The following is an 11,045-nucleotide window of genomic DNA, read 5'->3' as shown; positions in this document are numbered from 1 at the left end:
TGTGTACTGTGTGTGTGTACTGTGTGTACTGTGTGTGTGTACTGTGTGTACTGTGTGTGTGTACTGTGTGTGTACTGTGTGTGTGCTGTGTGTACTGTGTGTGTGTACTGTGTGTGTGTACTGTGTGTACTGTGTGTGTGTACTGTGTGTACTGTGTGTGTACTGTGTGTGTGTACTGTGTGTGCGCTGTTGCTGGCTGGGACCGCGCGCCGCTAGGGGGGGGTGGAGGAGGCGGCGTGCCGGGCCGCGTTGACGCGGAGGCGATGGTGGAGCCCCGGGGCGAGCGTCCATAGCAGCGGCGAGACGCGGACACGGAGGACGACGCGGGTGGGGGGGGAGACGGAGACACGGGGGAGGACACGAGGGAGACACGGGGGAGGACACGAGGGAGACACAGGGATACGAGGTGGTGGGGACACGCAGAGACGGAGACGCGGAGGACAACAGCAGCAGCCGCCGCTGCAGCAGCAGCAGCACGGGGAGACGCGGAGGGGGTGGTGAAGGGGGTGGTGGGGAGGGTGGCCAGCAGCAAGCACAGCGACGGCGTAGCACACGGAGAGACACACACGGAGAGACACACACGGAGACACACACACGGAGAGACACGGGCACGGCGGACACGGCCACGGCGCTGACAACGGCGCGGACTGGAGGACGCGCGGAGACGGAGAGACACAAAGACACCCGGAGACACGCGGGGACACGCGGGGACCACGCGTCGTCTCTGTGCCGGGAGGCGGCATGCGGCCCGCGTAGCGACGCCGGGCCCCGGGGAAGAGGGGAGACACGGGGAGAGGACAGGAGGAGGAGGCCACGGGAGAAGAGGAGGAGGAGACACGCGGGAGAGAGGAAGAGACACGGACGGTGGAGAAGGGACACGCCGACATGGCCGGGGTCATCAGAGCCTCGTCGGGTGAGCGTCTGCGGTGAAACCCCGGAGCCTCATCACCCCCCCCACCTGCATCCCGACTCCATCATCAGCAGCAGCTTCCATGGGGCCCTTCACGCCGCATCTCGACAACTTCGTCGTCGCTCGAGCTCCATCTCCATCTCGCCCGAGCCTCGTCCTCACACCAGCCCCGATCCCTCCACGCACGCTCCGGCCCGATTCGCTCCGTGTCGTCTCATTCCGCCTCGAATCCCCAACCAGCTCTCGGGATTCCCGATCGCTTTCCATCACCGTCTGTCTGGCCTCCTCGTTTATCCCATCTCTCCCCTTCTCTCCCATCTCTAACCCATCTCGAACCCTTCTCTCCCATCTCTAACCCTTCTCTCCCATCTCTAACCCTTCTCTCCCATCTCTAACCCTTCTCTCCCATCTCTAACCCTTCTCTCCCATCTCTAACCCTTCTCTCCCATCTCTAACCCTTCTCTCCCATCTCTAACCCTTCTCTCCCATCTCTAACCCTTCTCTCCCATCTCTCCCATCTCTAACCCTTCTCTCCCATCTCTAACCCTTCTCTCCCATCTCTAACCCTTCTCTCCCATCTCTAACCCTTCTCTCCCATCTCTAACCCTTCTCTCCCATCTCTAACCCATCTCTCCCATCTCTTCAATCTCCCATCTCTCCCATCTCTAACCCTTCTCTCCCTTCTCTCCCATCTCTCCCATCTCTAACCCTTCTCTCCCATCTATAACCCTTCTCTCCCATCTCTAACCCTTCTCTCACATCTCTCCCATCTCTAACCCATCTCTCCCATCTCTAACCCTTCACTCCCATCTCTTCTATCTCTCCCTTCTCTCCCATCTCTCCCATCTCTCCCATCTCTAACCTATCTCTCCCATCTCTAACTCTTCTCTCCCATCTCTCCTATCTCTCCCATCGCTAACCCTTCTCTCCCATCTGTAACCCTTCTCTCCCATCTCTAACCCTTCTCTCCCATCTCTCTCTCTTCTCTCCCTTCTCTCCCATCTCTCCCCTTCTTCCCCATCTCTCCCCTTCTCTCCCCATCCTCCACAAACCTCTCCCGCCACTCGAGGTTATTCCTCACGTCCGTTCACCCACTCCGTGTCTCCCAGATTACCCCCCACCCCCCATCTCTCTCTCTTGTCCACCATCACCACCATCATCACCACCGCAACCTTCTCTCATCCTCCTGAATGTTTCTGCGTTACCCTGGCAAGGCCCCATTCCTCGTGCCTCTCAGGGTTGTCCTCCGCGCCTCCGTACGAACTCGTGGCGTCGATATGTCACGCTTTAGTTGGGCCCTTTGTGTGTCTGTACGTATCGGGAATATTGCCCGCATTGAGAGCTGCGGCACTCTGCTGCCAAGGTGGTACCACTGTGTCTGTGTGTGTAACCGCACTCGTGTCCACACTGCGACTGTTTCCTGTCCACTGCGAGTATCATGTGTGCTGGCTTCGGTCTGTAGCCAGTGCCCAAATACGTAATTGTTTGGATCGATGTTGAACTTCTTTCGCACCGTACGTCGCCACACCGTGCTCACATGGGAGGCGCGGTGTCCGCATGTAATACTTGCGTCGGACACGCAATCACTTCTCTTTGAACTGAGTCCGTACTTGTGTGTACGTGTGTGCGTGTGTGTTCTCGTGCATGTTAGTGGTACTTAAGAGTATGCACGCTAGTGTACGTATGTGTACTCATGCATGTGCATTCGCTGGTACGTGTGCGTATCGGTGTGTTTATATAGGTCGACTCAGCCTCAAATGAGTACCTGGTGCGGCACGTAAAAACATCACCACTAGGGAGACAAAGGCGGCCGGGCGTGGTGCTGGCCATCCCACCCCCTCTTGTGCCACAGTGCCGGCCGTCATTGGTGCTGCTCGCTAACGGCACTTGCCCCAAACAGTCTGTTGAGACTACACGGGGGATCTTTGTCTTTGCTAATGTGGACCACCACATATCTATACGTGCACCGGTGTCTTTGTGTACGCGCGCGTGCGCGCGTACAAAATTCGTGGCGTGTGCCCATCTGCTCGCGTCAGGTACGAGTCGCTTTAGCACAGCCAAAAGAGTCCCAGCACTGCGAGGTGATGGATGAAGAAGGCATCTCCCCCCCCACTCCACCCTGTGTGTGTGCAGCAGGCACCTGTGTGCAGCAGCAGCAAGCTGTCACGCCGGCGTGATGTGCTGGTCCCCTGAGCAAAGAGCGGTCAGGTCTCTGGTTGGTCTTGAATGGGGCAGCCCCCCACCCCCCCTGCTGCTGCTGTGTACAGTGTGGCATTAATAACGCGTGACCCCCTTCGAGGGGACAATGCCACGAGATGACCTTTGCTCAATTAGAGGCAGACGAACGCAGGCGATTCCACATCCGCATACTGTGCTCGAGCACGTGGCCTCACACCCCCACCCCCGTCACCTATCGTTGACTGTCCCCCGTCAGCCGCATGCATCTCAATATTTGCCTTATTTGAATTCAGGTGACATTTTGGGGAAGGGATGGGGGGGGCTACGTTAGGACATATCCCAACAACAACTATATCGAAGCAGTTTAAACGTACGCCGTCGTGTGAACGGTGAATGGGCTGCCCAAGCTGGTGCTCCCATACACAACGATGCAGGTTATGAAGTCACCTTTACATGGAACACAAATAACAGTCGCACACAAATGTCCATCGTTGTCATATCAGAATAATCAGAATAATATTTGATTGGCAGGCGTTTCGGTCAACGACCCCTTTTTTCGGCCGATGTACATGCGCCACTAGAGTGTGGACAACTCTGGTCATTTGGCCTGTGTAGGACATGGTGAGCAGGATGGTTTTTGTCTCCATGCTAGAGCCCCATCAGGTCATCCTTGATCAACGAGGCACCGCCAAAGAGAGCGCGAAGAGAGCCCATAATGCTGCCACCAATGGGCAGTATTATGGCACGGAGAGCTGCAGTGTCGGTATTCTAACTCGAAAGCCGGTAGCACCAAAGGCCATTTGGCATTTGGGCGTATAGCACCGAACGGTATACATTGCACTCTGGTGCTGAGCTCTCAGACAATGTTCAGTGCCCATAAGCAAGGCTAGATTTGGAGGAAATCACCGTAAAACTCCAAGATGTTTCGACACACACGCCTTGTCTTGGAACAGTGATCCACCGCGTGGTTTTTGAAGTTCCCTTGTCACGCATAATCATTGCACTTCAAAGGGAGACGCTTCTGAAAGAACTATTTACAGCTTCCGCTGTAAGATGTGGAAATCTAATGGTAGACGATGGCTCTAAGGTTGGGGTGTACCTGCTGCGTCACGGCGCTTAAGGCGCGCGTGTCCTCGGAGTGCTTTGGGAAGTTTACATGCTGTAGGATTCTTACCGCTAACTTATAGCGTTGGGTAGAAATAGTTTCTCTGTGGAATATATCGTCCTTTTTCTACTGGAATGCAGTGTTGCGAGTGTTTATAGAATAACGGACGTCGGAAGCAAATACTCAATCGTTAACATATTTTTTTCTCCTCGTGGTGTTGTACTTTCCAGGGTGTCCCCGGGTTATTTAAAAGTCGTGCTTATGTTTTGCTGGTGCTGCGTGGGGAATAATAATTAGCAGATGTTCACGGGATGTGCCATTGCAAGAGATGAGCACAATTCTATCAAACGCATTCTTAAATGAAGCTTCCTCAGCACAGAACGCTGGGGAAATATCGTTGTATACGGTCAAAACCAAAACACCGCACCGAGCAAAAGGGTGTTTCATGATTTAAATCGATGTACGACAATTCCATTGCGTTGCGTTAAGTTTAACGAACGCGAATGTGGGCACAGGACTTTGGTTTGTGGAGACACGCCGAGTAGGAATCTATTCTCAGAGTTTCGGAGTGGCCGTTTCTACTTGGCCACAGTTGGAATCCTCACACTAATGCCCCCTCGCGCGTAAATCTTCCTCCAGAATTTGCCCATTCTCGTGCCCGGCATCGTCCAGGTGGCTTCAGATGACTCGCCTGAGGGCATGCTTTGTGTGCACGCCGCACTGTGCTGGCAGCATCACAATGACAAAAGTCAGCGCGTGTTTGGCCCTGATGAGACAACGGAGTAGCTCACGAGTGTGCAGGACGTTGAACTGCACCGAGCGTCCACGGGGTGGAGGGATCCAGACGCCAACAAGGGGGGGGGGAGGGGCCCATTTCAAACCCTTGCAGCAGGGCCGATGCCAAACGTGCTTACGGCCACTGCTATGCAACAACCGCTTGACAATTCGAGAGCACGTGATGAATTTTACACCGTGTCGAGCACGCGTACTTTTGACGCAGCGTCACAGCATTCCATACATTGAGGGGGTGACGGGAGAGGTATGTTGTAGCACACTCGCGTTCTTGTTTGTGTGGCACCAGAGTCGAGTGGAGCACGAGGAGTAAGCTGCGTCGCCCTCCCCGTGGCAGAAATGCTGCGTACATTTGACGCTACTGTAACGCACGGGCATTGCGAAGTCAGACGAGAGTGGGACGATAAGTCACAAGATATAAACAATGACCCGCTTCTCTAGTTGGGGGAGGTTGTTTATAAAGGCACTGTCGACAGCTGCTATGCCGGGGGTTGAGTGTTCTTGGCTGCCTGGACGTGTGAAAGCCCCGGAGCGTCCTCCGGCTGCGGGCGACTTCGCCGTGATTTACAATGAGAAAAGTTCACTGAATGGCTCCGTTAAATGTTCAATGCGTGGGGTTTGCAATTAATCGATTCATCCATGAAGATCTTTTTTTTTTACGCTGACGATACATTAATTGTGCATGTAATTAAACTGTTTCAGTGTGTTTTTTTTATTCAGATTTTATGGGTAACCTTTCTTTGGACCAATGATTCTGTGTGAAGTTGGCAGAACAAATGAGAAAATACAAGCCACAGAGACAGTACGGGTTGGACAACAATGGATGTAATGGGCCATTCACACAAGACAAAAAATACGTACGGGCACGCCTTATTCCTGTACATATCTATTTATGAAAATATGGCAATTTATAAAATTCTTAGGTTGATCAAAGTTTGACTTTTTTTTGTATGTGCATCGGCATTGCTGTTAAAGGCTTTGTTGTGCTACGGCTCAAGTGGATGCGTTTCATGTGCCAAAGAGAGCCGAGTGTAAAGTCTCAGAGCAGCAGAAACTTCAAGGGCAATTAATCCAGCGGTAAATGAGCAAGTGAGACAAAGTAGCCAAAGTGGCTTCTCGAAAATGTTGAAAGGTCGCACCCACATGTCTGTTGAAAAATCACTTGTGAAGTCGAGCCGGAAATATAGTGTACATGTTATATTTATTGAGGTGGCACGTGCGTAGGTCAGTCCACAATGTTGTGGGGGGTTTTTTCTCCTTCAGAGGGGGTTCGTATTTCAGTTGAATCGAGGGAGTAACGCTGAGCGGTAAATGCGTCTCCACACCCCGGTTGCGTCCAGCTGCCTTGCAACCAAACACACCGAGGAATGGCTCAGACAGTGATGGTTACATATTTCGGTGACCACAGTAAGGAATAGAAGCATTTAATATTTTGACTGTAGTCTGAGTATTTTTTTTCTAAATGCAACAAAATATATATTTTTAAGTGGCTTGACTGCAACGACTCCTGAAATCTCGACGGTTCACTGCCAACGCATCCATTAGGATGATCGATATGCGGCTCCTTTTTATGTCGGCATGCCCAGCTTGAATTACATATTTGGCTAGAAATTAAGATACTTTTTTGTTCAAAGTAGTGCGCGTCGGTAATTAAAGAGAAAGGATATACGAGCGGAGTTGAGAACTGTGCCTAAGGAAGGCGATTAATCATTAATGAGGTGCACTTGAGGGATGTGGCCTTTATCGCAATCTGGATATCGAATGTAACGCATTAAACCCGTCGCGCTCAAGGAAGCCCTCTCTCGCGTGATAAAAGGATGTGCCCGCTTAAGCCCTCTGCGACAAAACCAACCCCCCCCCCCCCCACTGCACCGCACCTGGAGATCCTCTGGCGTCAAATACATCCCAGCCGACCCTCACACCTCCGCCGCCGTACGGAGAAGCCAGCTGCTCGCGCCGACGGTGGAAATTCACCAAGGGGCCGTCCATAAATGACGTCACGCACCTAGGAGGGGGAGGGGGGGTCAGACATTTGTGACGGTGCGTGACGAGGGGGGGGGGGTTGAGAAATGTGACGTCACATCAAAATTCGCAACTTGAAATAAATATAGACAACTCGTTCTATTTAATTAAATAAATAGACTTTTTAATAAATGGTTTCTCCTACAACATCAGAGTGCAGCGCCACATTAAATACGCACAACAATGACAATAGTTTAAAGCGATTTGAAGCATGTTTTATTTTCAAAATGGAAATATGGTTTTGGGAGGGGGGCAGAGCTTTGTGACGTCATATTTGAGGGGGGGGGTCTGACTTTTTCTGACGCCGTGTGACGAGGGAGGGGGGGTCAAAAATCGTCCAAAATCGCGTGACGTCATTTATGGACGGCCCCCAAGTGGAACGATTTTCGTGTTGTGGTGGTGGTGGGTGTTGTTGTTCATGCGAAGAGCAATGCGGAATTCCGCCCGGCAATTTTAAAAGCCGTCAATCGGGGTAAATGTTGACGGTCCCCCGCATCGTTTGGCGCCAACTGCTCCGTGAGCGTCGTGCGATCGAGGAAGAGTGAACGCAAGCAGAGGGTCGTGCTTTGAACGGTGGTGCAGGTGCGCTGGCTAGGGACTCGCTGAGGACTGCACATATTGGTGGGGGGTGGGGGGTGGGGGGGTGGCGTGAGGGTTTTCTTGTCACGGGCTCCGGCGACTCTTCACTGGACATTAATTATTCACGGTGTGCGCGCGTGCACACATCGGGATGCCTTCGCATTATCTCCCCTCGTCAGAGCCCGAGTCGTAGTCCGTATTCCCCCGCACCTCCGATTCGCACGTTTGGCTACGTACGTTGCGAAAGACGTTCGACACAGGTGCACAGCGCATGCGTTGTGTAGTCCGCAGCGATGATGCGGTGGCACTTTTCTTCCTGTGTGCGTCTTGGTCCCGGTGCGGAGTCTTCATAGTTCTCCTGTGCAGCAGAGCTGACGGAGATGGATGCCTGCTGCGTGGAATTATCTCGGGGGACCTTTTTTGTTTTGTTTTGGCCAGTATCAAAAATGATAAGACAAAGAAGTAGATGCTTCGTCAGAGCACGTTTGTTTGCGTGTTTTTGAACCGCAAGTATGTGTGGCCAACGCAAGACTTTCATTGCCTTGCAACAGGTATATATTCGGTGTTTGAACATCTTAACACCACCTGTTGTTTTATTGCCACAAAGGGGAAAGCCTTTTCCTATTTTTTCATTAAGGGTGGAATTACTCGGGTGTCGGAATGATTTTTTTTAATGTTGATTTTACAAGTACGATGTGACTGGCAATGGTGAATTTTCTAAATTTTGTGTTTCCTTAGCGTTTTTCTTGTTTCCCTGAAAGCTGCAGTGCAGAATTGTATAAAATCAATACAATAAAGTCACCGTCGGTAGGGCAAAACGTGCGGAGTATAGTGTGTCCCTGTCTCAAGTGATGTCACTCAAGTCGGCAGCTTGATTTTAGTCTATTATTAGTGCACAACGAGCCTTCAAAAGCAGGATTAACGTTGCCTTGGTTGGCACAACCATTTTATCGTCTTGTTTCTCACATGCTTCCTCCGCTGCTGGTATGTTAGAGTCAGATGATACTCAATCTTGTACCCCCAGCGAGAGTTGTTTAATCAGAGGGCCCTGCAGCTGTCCCACTCGTCACCGCGGATATTTCTAAATTAATCAGCCTGGGATAGTGTGGTTTGGGGGCTGTGGCTAGGGGTGCAAGGTTTGCGTCTGCATGGGCATCATGGTTATGGGAGCAGGGAGTAGTGCTAAGTGTACGGATGGCTCGTGTGGTTAGGGAGCGGGGCTTGTGACTGCCTGGCAAGTGTTGTTTTGGCCAGTGCTCGGGCTGGTGGCTGTCATTGGGCGTAGTGGTAGGGACTGGTGACTGGGCTGGCGAGTTTGTTCGTAGAAAAGTAACGTTTGAAGCGTGCGTCGTGTGATCCCCTGGTGGACGAGTCGTTAGGATTCGGCACTCTCAGAAGTGTGCTTCAGTTTGATGAGGAGCGTCGCTCATCGGCTGTGTCAGGAGTGAAGTTTGCTTGGCAGCTCAGCGGGTGCCTCCGATGGGGGTGGTGGCGGGGGGGGGGGGCTAAGGACGTCGTCATCGTAATTTCCTTGGGCTTAATGCCGCGTAATTTCTTAGTTTCTATGCCATTTGACGGCCTTTTGCCCACTCTTGCGTTTGGTACATACGTTTGTTCATTTGTCATATTAGGATGCCTTCGCTGAGCTGTGCGAGACCCCGGGGCACTTTGAGGAGCTAGATGCTGTGTGATGCAGGATGGCAGACCATTTGCCATGCATGGTTTGAGATGGGATATGAAATGTGAAAAATAGTCGAGCATAAAAAATATAAAACGATCCCCGGTGTTAACAGCGGCTGGCGTTAACGCCTTCCAGAGAGTCGTCCACAGCGGCGTGTGGGAACTTTGAATCGGGCCCTGCATGTGGGGGTGGCGGCACATGGGGCGCGTGTTCACGGGCCCTGCTTTGGAAGGCTGTACTTCACTTGCATGTATGTGCGCATGTTGAACTTCTTTTGCACCGTACGTAGCCAACCACGCTGGTCGGAAGTGCGGAGGGAAAGGTCAACAAACTTAACAAGGCAAAAGCGAACATAGATGGACTCGTCCATCTGAACAAACTGCCAAATCGCTCTCCGTGGCGCTAACGTAAAAAAAACTGCCACTTTTTTCAAATTTTCTTGTTGTGGTTTTCACACCTGATGATGATTGCTTGTGTTGCAGTCGAAACGTCGTGAGCATTTTATCGTTTTACATTTTACTTATTTTATTGTTTCCCTTCTACGTGACTTTACCGAAAGAACCATGAATATAAGGCAAAAGCGGTTCTCAAGAAATGAGTTTTCAATCCGGACGATTTAAAAGTGCACAGCTCCGGTGGCTTCCCTAATATTGGAAGGAAAAGCGTTCCAGACGGCCGCAGAAGCGCATCTGACAGCGCCGCGCGATGCGAGTGACCGTTTTTGTTCGATGAGGTTTGCCAAAAAGCCACTGCTGCTGCGAGGATGATCTCACACTTCCGCATAGACCGAGTGTGTTTATTTAAAGCCCTGGGCCTGGGGCAGTTGTTCTTCATTTTGATGTGGAGGTTACGGGCAGAGATCGATGTTTTGTTGTACTTTTTGTGCTTTTAACCGACTCAATATTAAAGGGTTGCGTTGGTAGCAGAGAGTACTTTCATTGGCATGAAAGTTGGGCAACTGCACCGCAGAGAGTGCACCATCATCATCAGCCATGGTCAATCCACTGCTGGATGAAGACCTCTCCAAGCCATCGCCATCTCACACGATCCTGCGGTGTACTGCAGAGTACTATTCTTGTACATTTTATTTGGTGTTTATTTTAGCCTCCTACCACCGGTCTGTGAACTAGCGTCTTGAGGTGAGGCTGCATTTTGATGCCATGAAATTTGTACGATAACAACAAATCTTCCTCTCTGATCCTGATTTAAGGAAATGTGATTATTTGCCTCCACGTAACCACCGGCTGTCCACTCCTTCGCGCGGTCTGAAGAGCTCTGACGTAGAGTCGAATGGTCCTCAGCGATATTTTGAAGGCAGGCGTGGGTTGTGAGATTGTGTTTGTTGTTAAACTGGTTCCACACGCTGTGGCACGGGAAACTATAGTGTTCCACAGAACACTATGCCTTGGTGCTATAATTAAAGCATTTGTGAGTCGCTACGGTTTAACACAGCTAGTACAGTAATTTGACACATGTATGTAATCATCATTCTTGACATCATCGTTTCCATCGTCACCATATTTCACCAGGTAAAGCCCACTGAGCTGTACAGCTCTTTTTCAGAAGCGACCTGGCCACAAATTAAAGTTCAACGAAAGTGGCTTTTGTGGAGATTTGAATCCAGCCACGTAATCTAAACGCATATTTAAATGAGGGAAAAAACCAGAGGAGACAAAGAAAAATCCACGCGACCACAGGGAGAAAATGCAAACTCCAAATATGCAGGCGTCAGTGTCGGGATCGAATCCACGACCTCCTGTATACCAGGCGAGGGAGAT

The 11,045-nt window shown here is 51.2% G+C and overlaps 1 protein-coding gene across 1 annotated transcript in view; it reads left to right on the top strand.

The window, feature by feature from the left end:
* The first annotated feature begins 498 nt into the window (after positions 1–498).
* CHN1 (chimerin 1) overlaps positions 499–11,045 on the top strand; it is an 87,051-nt gene continuing 76,504 nt past the window's right edge. Inside the window, exon 1 of the mRNA XM_032945667.2 lies at positions 499–913. Coding sequence (XP_032801558.2) covers positions 886–913 — 28 coding nt within the window. The 5' untranslated portion in view covers positions 499–885. The remainder of the gene's footprint in view (positions 914–11,045) is intronic.

Source organism: Petromyzon marinus, chromosome 4 (genome assembly GCF_048934315.1).
Source record: "Petromyzon marinus isolate PM22_M1 ecotype Great Lakes invasive population chromosome 4, UKy_Petmar_22M1.pri1.0, whole genome shotgun sequence".
Classification (NCBI taxonomy): Eukaryota; Metazoa; Chordata; class Hyperoartia; order Petromyzontiformes; family Petromyzontidae; genus Petromyzon; species Petromyzon marinus.
The sequence above is the reverse complement of the archived record's forward strand: the minus strand, read 5'-3'. Positions and strand labels throughout refer to the sequence as shown.